At 48.5% G+C, this 21679-nt stretch overlaps 1 protein-coding gene across 2 annotated transcripts; it reads left to right on the forward strand.

Moving 5' to 3' along the window:
* Positions 1-246: 246 nt before the first annotated feature.
* LOC120707180 (chromatin modification-related protein EAF1 B-like) lies at positions 247-21679 on the forward strand. Of its 2 annotated transcripts, XM_039992006.1 has the most exons (24): positions 332-556; positions 1318-1546; positions 1626-1680; positions 1765-1862; positions 1939-2967; positions 3004-3412; positions 3487-3606; positions 3721-3978; positions 4183-4356; positions 4651-4731; positions 5853-5913; positions 6027-6604; positions 6682-6732; positions 7036-7093; positions 7229-7410; positions 8535-8588; positions 8662-8742; positions 9053-9190; positions 9714-9830; positions 10964-11064; positions 11170-11376; positions 11459-11852; positions 19354-20825; positions 21355-21679. In XM_039992006.1, exons 2-23 carry the CDS (start codon positions 1410-1412, stop codon positions 20752-20754), a joined length of 5784 nt encoding a protein of 1927 aa, XP_039847940.1. In that variant the 5' UTR covers positions 332-556; positions 1318-1409; the 3' UTR covers positions 20755-20825; positions 21355-21679. The 2 variants fall into 2 exon arrangements, with proteins under 2 accessions (XP_039847939.1, XP_039847940.1); XM_039992005.1 differs by having other exon boundaries at positions 247-556; positions 1939-3412.

Consider the following 21679-nt stretch of genomic DNA (forward strand, 5'->3'; position numbering starts at 1 on the left):
AAGAAAAAAAGAAAACCCCACAAGAGAGAGAGAGAAAAGGCCAATCTCAAGTGCCCCGTACGATTTCCGTCAGGAGAGGCGGAGAGAGAGAGAGAAAAGGTCCACCCGCTGCATGCTCCTGCCGACGCCCTGTCCCGTAGACAACCCGTCGGCACGTCGGCCGTGCGACCTGAACCCAACCCCACGCCGAGCGGGAGCGGGTCAGACCGCACCAGTTCGCACGCACGCACCCGACCGGACCGGACCGGACCGGGCCGGCCCGCCTCGCCTCGCCTCGCCTCGCGCCGCGCCGCGCACACCCCCCTCTCTCCTCCGGCCCTCCCCTTCTTCCCCAGGGAAACACCTCGACTGCATACGTACGACGCACCACCCCCTCCGTGCCCCCCGCGACCCCGCACCGCCGCGCCCCGATCTCCGGCGTCGACGCCGCCGCCTCCGGCGAGCCCCCTCCCGCGCTCCTGGGGCCTCCGCCGGAGCCCCTCAGGCCGCCGCGCCGCGCCTCGTGGGCTCCCCGGCCCCAAACCCTAACCCTAGCTCCCGGCGCGGGGCACTGCAGGTGCGTCCTCTGCTCCATCGAGCGCTCCGTCCGGTCTCCCTCTGGCCCCCACGGCCCCTTGGGGTCGCAATTGAGGCGTGTAGAGTGTCGTGCGGTGGTGTGGGTGGGAGGTCTGAGACTCTGAGTGGCCTCTGCCGGGAGACTGCGCCGGCGGCTGCTGAATTGTGCTGCATTTGGGCTGGGCGGGCGTGGGGTGGTACGTGCGCGGGTCCGCTCCACGCAGCTGTCGCTGTGCCAGGGTTAACTGGTAACGTGCATGGGCTAAAAGTGCGTTATGTCCACTTTTCAGTGTGGGAAATGGTGTGGGCGTGCTCAAAAATGTGATTTTTTTGCCTGTAACTGTTCTGATGGTCGTGGACTTTCTTCTAATATGGAAACTGGTGACATCATTTATGCAGCTTGTCAGGATGTGTGTTTTGTTTGATTACTCGATTAGGCAGATGCTGCTATTACTCTGCATGCCTTTGTTAATTTGGGCAAGGGGGGTCATTTGCGGCGTGCTCTTGTTTGTTTGGCACAGGTTGTTATGTCATCACAAGGGTTTATGTGTTATTGCGCAAAGGCTGTCATGGTGTTATTGTGGTTAGAATTCTTTTTAACTTTTTTCACAGTCTTCTTTTGCTTGTGCTTTCTGTGGCAGTGTATTGCTTGTTTGAAACTTTAGTTCTGTCGTTTCTGCTAAAATCAGTTGTTCTGTCGTTTCTGGTAGAATCAGTTGCTCTGAGTCAGTTGTCTTATGCTGACTAATTTCTGGCTTGCAGGAAGCAGAGTGTCTGTTTTCTGGACTTGAGAATTTGAGAGGTTGTGTGGTCTAATGGCACATGCTGCTGGGTAGATGTTCATACAATGATGCATGGGCAAAGCCTGTTTCTGTGGTCCAGTGGCTATTGAGCTGTGCTCTATGGGAGGAATTGCTGAATGTGGTGTGAGTGTTGACACTAAAGCTTCACCACGTCGTGCGGCCATAGAGAAAGCTCAGGAGGAGTTGAGGTATATAAACTGATATAACTTGCGTCCAACTTGCTTATGCTTGCTATGTGTACCTGATACTCAGCAATGCAAACTTCAGGCAGGAATACGATGTCCGTGAAGAGCGAAGGAGGGAGCTTGAATTTCTGGAGAAGGTACATTGCATTGGCATCCTTATGGTTTTGCACAATGAATTTGCACAGCAACTTTTTGCCTTGTTTATTCACTTAATGTTGCAGGGAGGCAATCCCTTGGATTTCAAACTCGGCCATGTAGCATCACTCAGTGTACAGTCCACTTCTGTAACAGACCAGATAGCTGAGCAAAATGTGATAAGGTGACAACTAATTCTTTATCGACCATGTGAAAACATTGCTTATTTATCTAAGCCTTTTGAATCTCTCGTACTGCAGCGAGGCTAAAGGTAGTTTTGCATTTGCCGCATCACCTCATGGGGATTCTGTTGAAAGCAGTGGCAAGCCAGGAAATTCATTGTGCCGTGAAGGTAATACAGCTGACAATCTTATGCTCTTGGATGGAGATACCAGCAACATAGGTGGGGAGAAAATTGCAAAACGTGGAACTAAAAGAGCTAATGCAGCTCAAGCCGAGCATTTCCTGGACTGTGATGGTCAGAATAATGCAAAAGAAGAAGATTCCGGTTTGTTCCGACTTGGGCCAAAGAGCCAAGCATACGCTCGACGTAGATCAAAGTCAGCCAGAGACAATTCAAATAGTGCACTTGTTAGGAATCCACCCGTTCCTCCAGTAAGTTCTCAGAAAAAAGATGACACAGGGTTAATCCTGGAAGCCAAGACTGAAGATAATGGCGTTTCTTCCATTGGTGATTCGAAGCCAAATAGTCCTAACTGTCAAAATATGCTGAAGAATGCACCATTAAATGATAATGTGGAAATGGATACGGATGGAGTCCAAGCAATTTATGAAGGCAACCAAACATCCAAGAATGAGTTATCAAACAGCAACAATGGCAATCAAGCTATGGAAATTTCACCAAACAGTGTGACTGATAATTCACATCTTACTGTAGGTGATCAGATGGCTACTGCAACTGCTGCTGCAGTATCCCCTGATGCTATTTCAAAAGAAGCTGCTTCAAATATAGTTTCTTCTCTCCCATCTATATCCAATGAAATCTTGAAAGAAGCACAAATTCCTGAGAAGGCAGGTAATAGCCCATCAATTGTAAGTGCGGTTGACATTCATGCACATAGTACGGATAACAAGGGTCCTGCTACTGATACTGCTGTCAAAAGTGCTTGTTTAAATGAAAATGAAGTGGATCCAACACATGCATATGCCACCGACGCTGCTAATGAACATCCAGGCCAAAATGAGGATCTTGCACTAGTTAAGGCTGGTGAAATGGCTGATGAAGGCTTGAATAAAATTCTACCTGAGGACAAGGATGACAAGAAAGATAGCCAACTGGAAGTTAGTAGCCAACTGGAAGTTAGTAGCCAACTGGAAGTTAGTAGCCAGCCTGTCTTTTTGGATGACAGTTCTAGACAACCAGAACTTAGCTGCTCCGATGGTGTGAAAGATGAGAGAGAACTTTGTAACAATGCAGTAGATGCACAAAAGGATACAATACAGCTTGCTACTTCTAATGAGGATAAAGGGAACAAGGAGGAATGTTCAGATTCTCATAGAAACAACACAAGTGAATCAAGTGGTGCCCAAAAGCTGGCTTCTGTTACCGTGCCCCCTGCCTCAATCACAGGCGATGCGAGTAACCCTGTAGAAAATGATGTTGAGAAATCTACCGTAGATCAGGAGAAGATAGCAAAGAAGGAATGCGAAGATTCTATTGTTGCAAAGAAGGATCACGAAGATGCTATCCTCAGAAGGGCGCGGTATATAGAGGTATACCTAGTATATAATGCTCTCCTTTCTGATAGTGCTCTTGCTTCTAAAAAAGGAAACTCATTACTTGGCAGGCAAACATTAAGAGGGCTGGTGAGCGGTCTTTCTGCAATGTTTCTTTGGAGAAGAAGCGAAAGAGTCACTGGGATTTTGTTCTGGAGGAGATGGCCTGGTTGGCAAATGACTTCATGCAGGTACCCTCTCAAGTTTTCTTTCTTGTTTGCACAAACTGAAAAGTTTTTGCTGCGTTGCTCCCCATTGTTGGCAACTTCTTGGAATATCTCGTAACTTGACTATTTCCATAATAGGAGCGCTTGTGGAAAAGTGCAACCGCAGCACAGATATCGCACTGGATTTCTTCTAGTGGTCGAGTGTTATTTGAAGAAGCAAGCACTCAGAGAAAGCAGAAATCTGTTGCAAGAATTCTGGCCAATGGTGTTATGCACTTTTGGCGTTCAATCAATACCTCACGAGGAAGTGGTGGTATGTCTAAACCAATGCAAATAGAGCAATCAAACAATCTAGAAGAAAAGAAGCTGGGTGAGGTCAAAGCAGGAAAACAAGAGGTCAGCAAAATGAATATGCCAATTAATTCTTTCATAGTGTCCCATAATGCTTTAGGGCTTCATGTAATCATGTTTATATTTAGAAGCCTCCTAGTTGAGTGCAATAGCTGAGAACAGTACTCTTATGTTGGAACTTCATGTTTATATACTACGTAGCTTATGTATTTGCCATTTGAAATTGTGGTGATATGTGAACTTTTACAGGATGAAGAAAATTTGGAGCAAGATAAGTCTCGGAAGTCTATCATTAGCTATGCACTTCGAGTTCTTGAGTACAACAGGAATGCATCCGAATGCCTGTCATTAGCTGAGGCACCACAGACTCCCGACAGGCTAAATGATTTTGGCATTTTGAAAGTACCAGATCAACTTTCAGAAGTAATCTATCTGAAAACTGTTTATTTTGATAATCATTATTTGTTTACACCATTTTCCTTATTATTTCTTTTATTCCAAGTGATAGGTGTGGGTTAACACCTCCCAGACTCGAGTCCTCTCTGACTTGAATTTGGGTGCCTATGTCTTCTTATGTACCTATCTAGTTCGTAATTATTTATTTTAAATAGTAAAACCTAATGCCATCTCCCAGCAATACTCCATGTGGCAGTAACTTTCCTTTCAGTCAGCAGAAACTGTAAAATATCTGCTAATGATTTCCCCCTCTAATCTCAGGCAAATCTCTTTTACGGTGTAGCACCTGGTGCAATGCAGGCATACAGGGGGTCTATGGAGCGTCTCTTTGTTTATAACAAGGTAAAGAGATTCCCTCCGGTGCTCCGAGGGCTACTATTCTATGCTCTTATCCTTTTTTAACCATCAGGTTGTTCTGTTAAATGTTGAAATCTTGAGTACCCACTTAGACGTGTCTGTTCAGTAGAGTGTTTCACTTGTGCATCTTTGTGTATAATCAGTAATACTATGGTACTCTATTATTTTATGTCTTTTTTCGTTTTATTTCTCTATTTTTGGTTTGTATGGCTCTTGATGGGTTTGATTCTCATGCAAACCTCAACTTGCTTGGCACTAAAGGCTTTGCTGCTGTTGTTATTTCACTTGTTATTGCTCTTCAATTGCAAATTTGTAGGAAAGCTTTAGGTTACAACAATGGATTAGTCAGTTCCCATGTATCTGCTTTATATATTTTGTTAGGGCCAATGTTAGGCTAGGTGCTAGGCGGATTCTAGGCGGTGACCCACCGCCTAGAGCTTAGGCGTGCCTAGGCGTGCCTATGCGTTTCCTAGGCGTTCTCTAGGCGAGCAGATGAGGGAGGAGCAGAGGAGGGAGGAGGCGGGGAGCAGAGGAGGGAAGAGCAGAGGAGCAGAGCAGAAGGGGGAGCAGCGGACGGTGGTGAGGGAGCAGATCCGGGGCTCACGGCGGGGGGCGGGAGCAGCTCGGGGTCAAGGCAGCGGGGGGCGGGAGCACGACCGTCGGCGGCAGGGGTAGCTCGCTGGGTCGAGGCGGCGGACGGCGGCGAGGGAGCAGATCCGGACTCGCCGGGGCTCACGGCGGGCGGCGGGAGCATCTCGGGGTCGAGGCGGCGGGCGGTAGGAGCACGACCGGCGGCGACAGAGGCGCCCGCGCCGCCTAGGGGTCCGCCTACCCCCATAGGCGAGGCGGTACCCCTCCGCCTAGCGCTGAAGCGTGCCTAGTCGAGCGCCTAGGAGCGCCTTGCGGAACAGAGGTTAGGGCATTATGGGCCAGAGAATCTCAGATCTTAACAGCTACCTTGTCAACTCTAAATTGCTAACAAGAAACCTATGTAGTACCAGAGTATATGATACACGTTGACACATTACTGTTGTGTTCACTGGCATTTCTGTCCTTTTCTGGGTGGTAAAGTGGACTTAATGAACTATAATATCTTTCTGTTCCAGAAAATTGGTAACACTGTACTCAAGGATGATTACGAGCCATCAACATATGCTTCTGTTTCAGGTAAATTTTTATGTGTTTCATGTTCCTATCAACATATACTGCTTGCCGCTATTCTCAAACTACCTGTATTATTATGTGCTTTGTGTTCTTAGCAACACTTCATTTTTGTGTAGATGTGCCTATGGAAAATGTATTTGGAGATGATGAAGCTGAGGGATGTACTTATTTACTGCCTGGAGCTTATGATGGTGGTTTGGCATCAAAATTAAGCCACAAAAAGAAACACCCTGTGCCTCAGAGGATGAACGGCGCAAGGCCATATGAAATTGGTTCTGACATGCCTTATGAACCATTCATGGAAAGCAAACCAGGAAATCAGCAATTTGTATCAAATGGCAAACGAACAACAGACTTCCTTTCTATTCCTATAAAACGCATCCGCACATCAGCTAGACAGCGGGTTGTGAGTCCATTTCCTGCTGGTGTTTCTGGGACCCCTCAATTCACAAGTAAAACAGACGCTTCTAGTGGAGACACAAACTCCTGTCAAGATGATCAAAGTTCATTACATGGAGGATCTTTTTCCAGGAAGAATGCAGATATAGAGTCCACAGTTGATTTTGACAGACAATTGGTGTATGATGGTAGCAAGGTGTCTACAAAGTCTAAAAAGAAGAAAAAGCCTAAATACCCAGGATACAAGACCCCACAAAGTGTGGACGAGTCTTGTTCCTTGATGGCACCTGGAAAGGTTAATTCTTTGTGCAAAATTCTCATCTTTTTCTTGTTGTCTTTGTTTGATAGAGTAAGTTTCTGGTGATTTTTCAGGGCACATATGATCCTAGACCTCAGGTCGATTTGGTTGCTCAATATGAGCAGGTATTTTATTTTAATATTTTTTCTGCTATATTTAATTATATATTTATATCGTCTGAGTAGACCTTTGCTCCTAAATTTTATGTCAAGATCGTAGTTTTGCAGTGGCTATCCATATAAATTGCTGAATAATGATCTGAAATGATTTAGTGGTCTGCAAACAAATAATGCTTTAAATGAATCAATCATCCATCATGTAGTATGGCGCACTTTTGTGTCTAGTGCTGGGATCAGGAAATGCCGTAAGATGTCCCAACCCCAACCCATATTCAGTATCTGATGCATGTTTTCTCCTTCCTATACCAGAAGGATTATATGAAAAAGAGACTGGAGACTCATCAATTCGATTCAAATGGGAATTTTGGTACTCCCTTCATCTATTCTTCAGTTTGCATATTTTGTGATCATATTGTCATCAATGCCACATGAGACAAATTATTCCTATCGTTGGAACATGAAATAGCTCCTTACATCTTGGGTGTTATTGACTTATCAACAGTGGTTAATGGTCAACATGCTGCTAAGAAGCCTAAACTGACGAATCAAGCACCAGATATTTCACTGGAAGCTCTGACACCAATTGGTCCAATAGCATCTCCTGCTGCGTCACAAATGAGCAACATGGCAAACCCTAAAGTCATAAAGATCAGCACTCGTGGAAGAAAAAGTAAAGGACTCAAGGTATTCATATCTTTTGGTAATTATCATTCTGGTCATACAATTATCTTTTTCTTGAACATATGGATTACTTTGGCTTTACTAAAATTTATCGTTAATTTTGGATCCATGTTTTGGTAATATAAAATGGATGGCGTGCATGTTCATGTAGGTCAGATTATAGTGTAGTCACTGTGAGAAGCACTACAGATGAATTTACTAAAAATAAATCATTTTATGTTATTTCTGCTTGGCCCTCTGTTTACAACAACTGAATGTGATGGACTATGGATAAAAGCTCCCACCCCTCCCACTATAACACCTGGGTTTTATGGTCGGGTTGGCTAGGTGGGGCGCGCTAACATGGTACCAGAGCCGAGGTCCCGGGTTCGAACCCACCCGGCCACGCATTTCCGCTGCGCGATTTCCCCTGCGCCTCTCGTGTGCTGAGATCTGCTGCGGGCTACGCCGGGCACTAGAACCTGCTGCGGGCTACGCCGGGCACTAGAACCTGCTGCGGGCTACGCCGGGCTCGCACGCCGTAGGGGGAATGATGGACTATGGATAAAAGCCCCCACCCCTCCCACTATAACACCTGGGTTTTATGGTCGGGTTGGCTAGGTGGGGCACGCTAACAGAATGTACTACTGATTAAAGCTCATACCTTGTTTTTTGGCCACTTAAACATAGTGTGTGTCTCCTTCACTTGTAATTCTAGGAACGAGCTGATTCAATAAAATACAGCCATGCTTAACATTTCACATTCTTGCTTAATTGAAGCGTTTGAGCTGTCGAGCATGGCTAGAGGGAGGCTTGATCAAGTTTGTACACTGGTTAAATTGGCTCAAGAACTTGTCTAGCACCTCTCTCTCTCTCTCTCTCTCTCTCTCTCTCTCTCTCTCAAATCTAAACATAATACCTCATGAATCCAGCTCATGGTGTGCTAGAGATATTTGTTCCAGTTTTGATAATTTGAGTTTAGCCAACATCTGAGCCAAATGTGAGTTTTTAAATCTCGAATTCTTTTGAATTGTCCAACATTTTCTGATTTATGGTAAGATATTTAGCATTCTATGCCGCTTCTTGTAAATTATGCTTCTTACTGAACAACAAAAAACAGCTTTCTAAAATTCTGGTCTTTTTGTTAGATGGCAGCTGGTCATTCTGGTCCTGGAAGTCCATGGTCAAGTTTTGAGGACCAGGTTATTGTCCTTGAAATGGTTGTACCTCTTATTTTTCTTTGGTTGGCATTACTCTAATGTCCTATTGTATCAGGCTCTTGTTGTCCTTGTCCATGATATGGGTGAAAACTGGGAATTGGTGAGCGATTCCCTTAATAGCATCATCCAATTGAAGGTAATATTCTATGAAGGATAGCCGGTTATGTTTGCTATCAGTCATTTATTTTTCTCCCATGTCATGAGAATGTGACATGCAAACTATTTTGTTGCAACCTTTATGTTTGCGTTTTTCATTTGCACCTTGTACTTCTTAGGAGTAACGAAGTAAGTTCAAGTAACTTTTTCTGTTCATTCTTGTAATTGATCTATGATCTATATAGACATTTCATGGCTCTGGATCTTATTTGTTGCAATAATCTGGTGCTAATTTAAAAAAGATGTTCCATTTTATCATTTAATTGAAACTTCCAGCATCTCATGCGCAGTGTATATATAGAAGGCCTAAAGAGTGTAAGGAACGCCATAAACTTTTGACGGATAAAAGTTCCGGTGATGGAGCTGACAGTGCTGATGACTCGGGCTCATCTCAACACTACCCATCTGCATTGCCTGGCATTCCAAAGGTTATTTCCCATTTATTCTTCTATTTTACCTCTCAGCATGTAAATAGAAATAATATTGAAGATTTTGGTTCTAGATCTTTGATCATGTGGCTATTGTTAGCGCCCCCCACCTAGCCAACCCGACCATAAAACCCAGGTGTTATAGTGGGAGGGGTGGGGGCTTTTATCCATAGTCCATCATTCCCCCTACGGCGTGCGAGCCCGGCGTAGCCCGCAGCAGGTCTCAGCACACGAGAGGCGCAGGGGAAATCGCGCAGCGGAAATGCGTGGCCGGGTGGGTTCGAACCCGGGACCTCGGCTCTGGTACCATGTTAGCGCGCCCCACCTAGCCAACCCGACCATAAAACCCAGGTGTTATAGTGGGAGGGGTGGGGGCTTTTATCCATAGTCCATCAGCTATAATCTCTTCTAATCTGTTGCAACTAAAGTGACCTATTTTTCTATTAAGCAGTGTGCAACATGGATAAATCCAAAGATCCCCAACCTTTATTCTTAACAAATATGACCCTCATGTGCATATCAGGGTAGCGCCAGGCAGCTGTTTCAGCGTCTTCAAGGACCGTATGAGGAAGAGACTCTCAAGACACACTTTGAGAAAATAATATTCCTTGGACAAAAGTTGCATCAGACTCGTAGAAAGGTTAGTAATATGGTTTGATAACATCATGTTTACTTAATTCTTAGTTGGGACATAATATGTTTGTAATCTTTTGCTTACATTACTCATTCCATCGAAAATATTTATCGTGGTTTTTCCAGTCACCTTTTGAGCCCTGACTTATTTCATATATTAATATAAAACTAATGTTCCAAAAACAATCATTAAACATACTTTCATAAAATAATTCGTCTCTTTTACTCATTAGCATATTTTAATCGATATCGTTAGTCCAAGTGTCATCTTGTAGAATGAGTCAATGTCCTAACAATTTGCGCTTTTGATCAGAGGGCATAATAGTTCATTTACTATTTTCTAATTCTTTCATGCTTTTTTGCTCTTTCTTAATTTCTTGATGAAACATTTCCTTACTGTAAGCTAGGACAACTCAGCTAGTTTTCGGTATGTACAGGGAAAGTAACAGAGGTGCTATCTGCATGTATTGTGCGATGACAGTAGTCTTTTATCCTTTCCTCTGTACCTTATGTGTCTTTATTGTTCTTTGGAGCTATTATAAAATTATCTCTACTTACATCGGAAACAAAATGTTTGTCAATTCTGATATTTAAACTCCTCCCTCAACAAGATGCCACTTATTACTGTTTACCCACGGTAGTGTTCTTATGGATTAATTTACTCATGCTGTATTAATACAATTTGATTGCATGCTTTTCTATTGTTTCACTTTTTTTGTTTTGATGGATGAGGGAGTGCATATTGACCAAAAATATTACCTCCCTTGTTTGTTCAACAAGAATATCAGTTATGAATATAAACTTTTACATTATTGACAGTTTCTTGTGATTTAAGTTTTTTTTTTTGAGATGTGGCGATTTAAGTTTTGTTAGAATGAAAATTGAACTTCCAGTCCAATTTAAATTACAATAAACAATGTGAGATATGATCTAACCATGTCTATTTTTGGTTAATTTGAAAGTTACTGATCATTTAGTTTGCAATCAAAGTCAGATTACAACCCATCATCTGGTGTATGGTGAAACCATGTTTCTTTTTCTGAATGTTCACATTTATTTAAGTTAATTTGAAAATTTATCTCTAATGTTTCTTACAGTTTAGCTTACAGCTATTTTCTTGTGTCTGTTTTTTCTTATTAGAGTGAGATCCAGGAGCTGAGGCAGATAAATCCACTTCATACTTCTCATGTTTTTGCACTTTCTCAAGCATGCCCAGGGAACTTATCTGGTGTACTTTTGACGTATGAACTATACACTTTCTTATCTAATTCTGCTATATGTCTTATAACTTGCTATATTGGCTGTATCAAATCACTATGTTCTTTCTAATTTTGAACTTTTTACAGGCCACTTGATCTTTGTGATGGACCTTCGAACTCGGATACACTTTCTATTGGTTACCAAGGATCGCACACAAGTGGTTTAGCTCTTCCAAACAATCATGGTTCTATTGGTCCTACTCTTCCTACTTCAAATGTGAATTCCAGATTACCAGGTTCTCCTGGTATGGTTCTAGGAAGCAATTCGTCATTGCCTATGAATGCTCCCTTCAGGTAAAGTGATGTGGTTATCTTCTATAGCTGATATATAACACATTCGATGTTCATATTTGTTTCTACAAAATTTGTAATGCAGGGATGCTCCGAGGTATGGTGTGCCTAGACCTACCTCGTTACAGGGTGATGAGCAATCAAGAATTCACTATAGCCAGATGGTTAACGGCAGAAGCCTTCAGCAACCTGGAGTTCCTGTTCCTGGTGTGTTGCCATCTGGAGTTGATCGTGCTGCCCGAATTATGCCACCAGCTCATGGTGTCGGAATTATGACCGGACTAAATCGAGGTTCACCTGTTACTAGGCTGGGTTTTCCAAGGGTTGGTTCCCCTGGAATGGCAAATGTACTTCCACATGGAAACATGTCGCCCAACAATGGGCAAGGCTTACAAAATACAGTAAATGTCCATCCTGGTGCCATACCTGGTCCTGGAAATACAATGTTGAGACCTCGTGACCCAATGCAGATGCTTCGGGTAAGCATTCAATTTTATATGCAGTGATTCAATTTCAGGATGTCCTCACTGTGTTGATTATTGTGGTAGCAGCACAAAATGTTGTGGATCCACCTATACTTTTGTTTTATCATACGGAAACAACATGATTTCAAACTTCAACAAGTACAAAAGCAGTTTACATGGCTATTGCATGGAGCTGGTTCAAAATTTGCTGGTTTTTGCTGGTTCAGATGGCTTGCCTGTACTCTGAGCTAGATGACTGATACTGTTGGGAAAATGTAACAATGATAGGTCAACAATGGGAGCAAGGGGTTGAATCGTCTAATTAGCACCAGATATATTGAATATATATATTTTAAAAAAGAGAAATTAGCTCTCGTTGTCCGTTTTGAATATGATAACAAACTTCATGCCATGGTTTCATAAAAAAAAAGATTTAAAGTACCAATATTGATGTCTATTAGAAAACTCCAGAAGCATCTGCAGTTGTGCAACTGGAGAACAAACTAATAAGGGGCAACCTTTAAAGAAGGGATGAATTACATGAGAATGAGGTGGTCATTTCATGGGCTTGAGATATAATACCAGCATTTAGAGTGGCAAAATTTCGCAAGTCCATCCATCATCCGGTTCTTAACAATCTCTTTGGAAAATATAATATTCCTGTGTACTGCGGTAGGAAATTTATGTCATTGTGTCATAATAGAGGTGATGGCCTTTGCTTGGTAGGGGGTAGCATGTTAGCTGGATACTGCAGAAGCTAAAAAGTTCTACAGGACGATTATCAGGCTTGTGGTGTTTTATGGTGCAGACTGTCCTATTAAAGACATCGCATTCAACAGCTAAGTTTAGCTGCCTGAGATGCATATATTGTAGTGAAGAGGGTTGGGTTTGGCGCCGATGAAGAAAAGCTTTTGATTATTTCAGATTGTACATATCTGATAAAACCTCAAGAGGCACCAATTTACAGCAGAATTCTCATTCATGGTCAGCTTTTGATAGTACGAGAAGCTGGTCAGCTGAACCTGAGAGATGGAATATATCCAAAGCGCTGTCAATGGATAGGAGTGTGAGGAAATTATCAATTCTTATGCTAGAACCATGACCTAGGATATCAATTTCTCTTGCCATTGCTAACTTGCTTCAGACAAAAGGCTTAGTTGTTACTGTTGTGAAAACAAAGGGCTTAGTTGTTACTGTTGCGAAAACAAAGGGCTTAGTTTGTTAGCAGCTCAATTTTCACTTTCATTGAGCTGAGAGGATGACACTCAAGTTGGGGAAGTTTTCTGGGTTTTTCTTCATTCACACTCACAATGCCATGCCTTCCAACGGGAGGGGTGGCCACGCTTTTATACAAGGGCTGCAGGGCAGCCAAAACACACACCAAGGACTAGTCTAAGATGCTGTCCTCTAGGTCCTAACTGTTGTCCTCTAGATGCTGTCCTCTAGATGCTAAAGCTAGTCTAAGATGTCAATGTGCTGCAGCTGCAGCAACCACCACGCAGCAAGGACCATGCAAGGTCTGAGATGCTGGTCAAAAGGAAAACTGAAACCTGTCCTAGGTGGAGACCCACAAAGACCGAGATGACATAGACTTATTCCTTCATTCTCCCCCTAAGTCTTGTCCGTCGTCTTGTGGGAGGGTTGAACCATTCCGGTCCTGGAGCAAAGCTCAAGGAACTTGATCCTCCCAAGGGGCTTGGTGAGCAGGTCCGCAAGCTGATCCTTGGTGTTGATGTAGCTCGCCTTGATGCTTCCTTCCTCCAAGCAGCCTCGGATGAAGTGATACCTTACCCGGATGTGCTTGCTCCGTTCGTGGAAAACGGGGTTCTTCACCAGGGCCAGAGCGGACTTGCTATCCACCCTGAGCTCCACCGCTCCAGTGTCTGCCGAGGAGATCACCAAGCAGTCGAGTGAGCCAGAGCGCCTGAGTCGACGCGGTGGAGGCCGCTATGTACTCGGTCTTCGCAGCTGGACAAGGCCACCACCTGCTGCTTGACCGACTGCCAGCTAACGAGGCACTCGCCGAGGAAGAAGAGGATCCCGCTCGTACTCTTGCTGGTGTCGATGTCGCCGGCGTGGTCGCTGTCGCTGTACCCGACGAAGTGTGCCGCCCCAGGGCACCTCGGGTAGTGGAGACCGTGGTCGAGAGTCCCCGCAACATAGCGGATGATCCTCTTCACGACCTGCTGGTGCTCTGTCGTCGGTCGCTGCATGAACCGACTGACGTAGCCGACGGAGAACGCCAAGTCCGGCCGTGTGTGGGCGAGGTAGCGGAGGCTCCCCACAAGACGCCGGTACTGAGTAGCGTCCACCTCCTCCGCCGTGCTGTCACAGCTTAGAGAGCTGGGTTGCAGTCGGTGAGCCCAGCGAGCTCGACGACGCGCTTGGCGGAGGCGGTCTGTCGAAGTGTGATCCCGGAGTCGTCCTGGTGCACCTCGATCCCCAGGTAGAAGGAGAGAGGCCCCAGGTCGCTCATCTGGAAGGTGGCCTTCATCTCCTCCTTGAACACCGCCACCTCCGCATCCTTGGTGCCGGTGATCACCAAGTCGTCGACGTAGACACCCACCAGCAGGGCATTGCCTCCTTTGCCCCGCCGGTAGATGGCCGCCTCGTGCGGGCTTTGCTCGAAGCCCATCCCCTTGAGCGTGGAGTCCAGCTTGGCGTTCCACGCCCTCGGGGCCTGCCGCAAGCCATAGAGGGCCTTGCGCAGACGTAGCACCTTACCCTCCTTGCCGGGGATCGCAAACCCTGGCGGCTGGTGCACGTAGACCTCCTCCTTCAAGTCGCCGTTGAGAAACGCCGACTTGACGTCCATGTGATGGACACGCCAGCGCTCCTGGGCAGCTAGCGCAAAGAGGAGTCGCACGGACTCCATCCGTGCCACGGGAGCGAAGGCATCGTCGAAGTCGACTCCCTCCCGCTGCACGAAACCTCGTGCCACCAGGCGAGCCTTGTGCTTGACGACGGTGCCGGCCTCATCCCTCTTCAGCTTGAACACCAACTTAAGGGTGATCGCGCGGTGACCGCGAGGGAGATCAGTAAGCTCCCAAGTGCGGTTCTTCTCAACCGCGTCCATCTCATACTGCATCGCCGCGTGTCCCTCGGCTTCTGCAAAAGACCGAGGCTCGCCGTCGCCGCACGCGAGGTGCAACTGCGCCTCCAGGTCGTGAGGCACCAGTCCCGGCACCGGCTGATCGCCGAGAAGGTCCTCCATCGTACGGTACCGCAGCGACTCACCGTCGTGGTACGCGTCGATGCGCTCCTCGTCGTGAGAGAGCGGAGTAGCGAACTCCACCGGGCTGTGAGCCGGTGCTGGAGTAGGCGTGCCCGGAGGAGTGGCTGTCGGTGCTGGAGTGCGCGGCGTCGCCGGCTGTGGTGGTGCAGCCGAGGAACTCGGCGCAGCCGGAGTCGCAGCTGAAGAGCGTGGTGCCGCCGGTGTGTCGGGCGCCAAAGTCGGTGGAGGCTCGGGGACCGGGGTAGGCACGCTCGGCGAAGAAGAGCTGCCTACTCCCCCAGCTCCCTCGAAGTGGACATACTCGACGGTGAAGTCGTCGTACGTCGGAGCCGAGCAGTCGTCCACCGCCTTGTCCCACGCCCATCCTCGCCCTTCGTCGAACACAACGTCGCGCGCCGTGCGCACACGCTGTGTCTCCGGGTCGAGAATGCGGTAGGCCTTCGAACCCTCCGCGTAGCCGATGAACACTCCCGGAGTGCTCCTTTCGTCGAGCTTGCCGATGTGGCCAAGCTCCTTGGCGAACGCGAGGCAGGCGAGGACCTGCAGGTGGGAGACCGCCGGCTTACGCCCATGCCAAGCCTCATACGGCGTCATGCCGTTGAGTGCCTTGGTGGGCGAGCGGTTGAGGATGTAGACGGCCGTCACCACCGCCTCTCCCCAGAAGATAGCCGGCATCCCCCTCTGCTTAAGGAGGGCCCGGGCCATCCCCACAACCGTCTGGTTGCGCCGCTCGACGACGCCGTTCTGCTGCGGGCTGTACGGCGCGGAGTAGTGGCGCTGGATGCCCTCATCCGCGCAGTACGCCGTGAACTCGCCGCCGTTGTCGGTGCGCAGCACGTGCAACTTGCGGCCGCTCTCCGCCTCCGCAGCAGCCTGAGCACGCCTGATGGCGTCCGCAGCCACTCCCTTGCTGCCGAGGATCATCACCCACATGAAGCGGGAGAGGTCGTCGACGAGCAGTAGGAAGTAGTGCCGTCCTCCTGGTGTGACTGGTGTCACCGGGCCACACAAGTCCCCGTGTACGAGCTCGAGCCGCTCCTTGGCTCGGAAGCTCGCCTGCTGGGGGAAGGAGTGCCGCTTCTGCTTCGTCAGCACGCAGACGTCGCAGAGCTGCTCCACGTGGTCGAGGCATGGGAGGCCTCGCACCATCTCCTTGGCGCCGAGCCGCTTCAGGGCCTCAAAGTGGAGGTGCCCAAAGCGCTTGTGCCACTGCCATGCCTCGTCGTCCCTGCGAGCTGCAAGACAAAGAGACTGGACCACCCCGACGTGGAGGATGTAGAGGCGGTTCTTCCCTCGAACCACCCTGGCGAGAAGCTGGCGACGGTAGTCCCAGATGCGGAGGACCCCGCTGTCGATCACCATGCGGGAGCCGCTCTCATCGAGCTGCCCAAGGCTGATGATGGAGTTCCGCAGCGCCGGGATGTAGTAGACTCCGGTGAGCATCCGGTGCTCTCCGAAGTTGGCGGTGAAGATCACGGAGCCCACGCCCTTGATCTCCACGGCGGAGGAGTCCCCGAACCTGACGGAGCCACCTACGTCGACGTCCAGGTCGGAGAAGAACTCCTGCCGCCCGGTCATGTGGTGCGTGGCGCCGGAGTCGAGGTACCAGTCATCGACCCTGTCGTCGTCGGAGCCGTTGCCGAGGAGGACTCGGGCACGCGGCTCGTCGAGGTAGAGTAGAGCGGTGGCAGGCGGTGCCGCCGGATGCGGCTCCATGTCCCCGTGGAGTAGGAACAGAGCCGGCTCGTCATCCGGCTGGGCCTCCGCGATGTGGGCTTGGCCCCCACGCCTCCGCTGCGGGCAGTCCCTGGCCCAGTGGCCGGGCCTGCCACAGTTGTGGCAGGCGTCGTCTCGTGCCGCCTTGGCCCTATCGGCGGCGCCGCCCTGAGCATCTCCGCGGGCGCCACCCTCGGCGTGCCCTCGTGCCCCGGCTTGGGCACCTCCGCGCCCCTTTCGCGGTTTGCCGCGCTTGCGGCCACCAGCCCCCTCCTCCTGTCACTGCGCCGGGCCTCCCATTGCTCCTGAGTAAGGTGGAGCTTCCCACCGATGGAGATGCCTCCCGAGGGAGGCTGTGGCTCGTCGCTGTCGACGACCTTGAGGCGACCTATCACCTCCTCGATCGTCATGGTGGAGAGATCCAGCAGAGACTCGATCGAGCGAGCGGTCTGCCTGTACCTCTCGGGGACGCAGCGGAAGAGCTTCTCGACGGCTCTCTCCTCGTCGTAGGTGTCGTCGCCGAACTGCACCACCTTCTGCAGCAGAGTGTTGAGACGGAGGGCGAAGTCATCAACATCCTCACCTGGCTTGAAGGCCAGGTTCTCCCACTCCTTGCGAAGTGCCTGGAGAGTGGTCTTGCGGGCGCGGTCGCTGTCGATACGTGCCGCAGCGATGGAGTCCCAGGCCTCCTTTGCAGTTCGCTTCTTGGAAAGCGTGAACTGCATCTCTGGCGGGGCTGCTGCGATGAGAGCATCCAGCGCCCGTCGATCCTCATCGTAGTCGACGTCGCCATACCGGACTGCCTCCCACATATGCCGCACTGGGAGCTTCACCTCCATGACCGCGGCCCACTCGACGTAGTTGGTCTTGGTGAGGGTGGGCCACCCACCGCCGGGACCGACGTCCCTGACCACCGCCTGGAGGCCGTGGTAGCCGGGGGCGCCGCCGCGCGCACCCCAGCCAGGAGCGCCGCCACCGCCCTGCGCGGCCGCCGCCAAGGGCGCGGCCGCCGCCAGGGGCGCCGCCTCCGCCCTGCGCGCCGCCGCTAGGGCCGGGCGCCGCCGTCCAGGCCGCCGCCGCCGGGGTGGGCTGCTGCCCACCGCGCGGTCCGCTCCCGCGCTCTCTCCCTCTCCAAGTCCTCAAGGTCCTCGTCGGCGGTGGTGTCGCCGGTGATGGAGCCGCTGAGGCTGCCGCGCAAGGTCTCAACCTCGACCTCCGCCGCACGCGCTGCATCCTCCGCCGCACGCGCTGCATCCTCCGCCGCCTCTGCTTCCACCTCCGCCCTGGCTGCCGCCAGCTCCGCTGCAGCCAGCCTGGCCGCCCTCGCCGCTGCTGCAGCGGTTTGTGCCGTCGCTCGCCTGCGCTCCTCGGCCGCGGCGAGCTCGGCATCTCGCTGACGCCGTGCGCTCGAGGCGACCGAGCGCTGAGACGGTGCGTCGGACATGGCGCGCCTCCAAGGGGCTGCTGCGTGGAGAAGACCAGCCTCAGACGAGCTGCTGCTCGTCTGCTCGGGTGATGAAGGTGGAGCAGAGGGTGCAGCAGGTGCTGCTGCGCTAGCTGCTGCTGCTGCGCTAGTTGCTGCTGCTTGGGAGGGAGAAGAGCAGGAGATGTCTAACATACAGGAAAGTACGGCTCTGATACCAGATGTTAGCAGTTCAATTTTCACTCTCATTGAGCTGAGAGGATGACACTCAAGTTGGGGAAGTTTTTTGGGTTTTTCTTCATTCACACTCACAATGCTATGCCTTCCAACGGGAGGGGTGGCCACGCTTTTATACAAGGGCTGCAGGGCAGCCAAAACACACACCAAGGACTAGTCTAAGATGTCCTCTAGGTCCTAACTGCTGTCCTCTAGATGCTGTCCTCTAGATGCTAAAGCTAGTCTAAGATGCCAATGTACTGCAGCTGCAGCAACCACCACGCAGCAAGGACCATGCAAGGTCTGGGATGCTGGTCAAAAGAAAAAACTGAAACCTGTCCTAGGTGGAGACCCACAAAGACCGAGATGACAGACTTATTCCTTCATAGTTGTGACATACTCCCTCCATTCCAAAGTATAGCTTGTTTTGGCTTTTCTATATACGTAGTATTTCCTACTCCATCCGTCCCAATTATTAGTCGTTTTGGCTTTTCTAGATACATAGTTTTTGCTGTGCATCTACATATATGATATATGTTTATGTCTAGGTGCATAGTAAAGCCTATGAATCTAGAAAAGCCAAAACGACTAATAATTTGGGATAGAGAGAGTATGTTATCTAGACATGCTAAAACAAAAGGATTAGTTGTGATATACTCCATGTTCCATATTGTAGGTTGTTTTGGCTTTCCTAGGTACGTAGTATTTCCTATGTATATAGACGTAATGTATATCTAGATGCATAGCAAATGCCGTGTATCTAGAAAAGCCAAAACGGCGTTAGCAAATGCTGTGTATCTAGAAAAGCCAAAACGACGTATAATTTGGAATGGAGTATTAAGTTTGCTTGATTAAGGAAAGTGATGGTTAAATGAAAGGTTTTTATTTATGCTTTCTTTACTAATGATATGGTTTGTTTCTTGTAGCCTGTCCAGAATTCAGAAGAGAATAGACAGATGATGATGCCGGAGTTTCAGTTACAAGTCTCACAGGGAAATAACCAGGTTGTCCATTTCAGCGGCCCACCATTTTCCAATGCTGGAGGATCTTCACCTGTTCAATCTTTCCCTCTGCAACAATCCCAACCACATCAGTTGCCGCAACAGCCGCACATGTATGGAAACAAACACCTTGCTCATACACAAGGAACTAACCAGTCGAACCCACAGCAGCAGCAGGCTTATGCTATACGCTTGGCTAAGGAGAGACATATTCAGCAAATGGTGCCCCAGCAACAGCGCCCACTGCCTGGAAGCAGTGCAGTGCCAACTGTTCAGAATGGTGCACAAATGCAACAGCAAAGCCAAGGACCTGCGGCTGGTGTAATTCCAGCTTCACAGCCGCAGCGTAAGCAGCAACATCCTGCACAAAATCCATTGGCTAACTCAATGCTTCCCCAACAGCCTTCTGCCAATACATCACATAAACAGAAGAAGCAACAGGGCCAGCAGCAGCCTAGACAAAATCAACAGCAACGAAATCAAGGTAGTCAGCAAGCTAAGCTTATGAAGAGCTTAGGCCGAGGAAACATGATGCACCAGCCTCCTGTGGATGCTAGTCAAGCCAGTGGCTTTTCTGCAAACTGTAAAAACCAAGTTCCTGATAAGAATGTGATGCAACAAGGTCCAGGGCATGTTGTTGGTAGTAAAGGATCAATTCCATCAATACCTCAACCTGGGAGTCAACCAAAGGTATACACTTCTCAGATGCCTCTGTCACCGATGCAGACTCCAGATGTTAGTAATCAGAGTGCAGTTAAGGGTTCTGCCAACCATGTCTTGTTAACTTCCCAACAAGGTCAACTTCATTCACCATCGCAGCTGGCTACACAGCAGCAGCAGCAGCAGCAGCAGCAGCTACGGTACATGAATCCGTCACAGAATAATATTCAAAGATTAATGATGCAGCAAAATCGCCATATGAATACAGATGGCAGGACTGAATTACCTGTTGACCAAGTACAACACAACCAGGTCATGCCATCTGCATCACTTGCAAGAAGTACAGATTCAGGTAGCCCAGGCATCTCGTCAATGAGCCAGCGGAAACAAGAGTCATCCCACGATCCAAGTGCTGTTACCTCAACCCCACACCTAGCTAGCTCACCTCAAGACACCTTTGTTGGAAGTGATAAGCTATTGCCATCATCTAGCCAAAGCATGCTGCAAAGGCAAATGTCCGGCGGTATGCCTATTCATGGGCATGGCATTGGTGGACAGCTGCAGCAACAACAGTCTCGGCAGCAACAACAGTCTCGGCAGCAACAGCAGAGGCCTGTTGTTCAAGGCAGCGTATATGCTCATCCTTCGAATTCCGGGCCAGGATGATGATGATGATGAGCTATGCTGGGCCGATATTTCTGCAGAGTATCCCTAACCTTTGTAAAGTTACTGTACAGGTATCTACTCTCTGGACTTGCTACGTGATGTTGGTTACAACTTTTGTGTGCATGGATGGGACTTAACAATTTTGAGTTAAAACCCTGATGGAACTTCAATTGTTTATTCCTTGAGTTCAAATTCAGAATACTCTATCCACACATGTAAGCATTTTTAGGAATTTTTATAACAGATTAAGGGGGAAGAGGAATGGCTATGGTGCCACTCATTCAATCACCAATACAATAATTAATGCTGCCTTTTCAGCTAACTGATGCCATGAATAGTCGCCGCTAATCACCAAGATGCTTTTTCAGCAAATAAGGAAACTAATTCTTAATGACGGTGGAATGGGTGGGGGTTGATTATGCCAGAAATGGTAACACTTATGGACAAATTTTGGATGCTAGAAATGCTTACTTTTTTTGCATATTTTTTATTATCAATTGTCTTGGCACCAAATGACTATATTTTCTTTCTATTTTTTTGTCACCTTATATGACCTTGATTTTTCGTTTTCTGATATCTCGTCTTCCAATCTTTTTCTAGGTGTCCGTGCTGTGGAAGATGTGCGGATGATAGCACTCTTTATTCCCCGACTTTGAGCTAATTGTAGCCACCTCAGTGTCAGGTAGATAATTATTTTCCGTACCATTTTGGTGCCACACTGCTACCTTCCAAGTAGTTTGACCCTAGATTGCTGGAGGTGGTTCTTGTGAGGGCAAATTCCTTTTGTTGTCGAATTGTAACCCGACACTGGGCCCAGTTGTATATTTTTGCCTTCGAGGTCCCATGTTAGAGACATTCTCTTTTGTATAAGCCTGTATATTCAGCTCACAAGTCAATGAATGCAAAAGCCTTTCTCTGCGTCAAA

The sequence above is a fragment of the Panicum virgatum genome, chromosome 5K, assembly GCF_016808335.1.
Source record: "Panicum virgatum strain AP13 chromosome 5K, P.virgatum_v5, whole genome shotgun sequence".
NCBI classification, from domain to species: Eukaryota; Viridiplantae; Streptophyta; class Magnoliopsida; order Poales; family Poaceae; genus Panicum; species Panicum virgatum.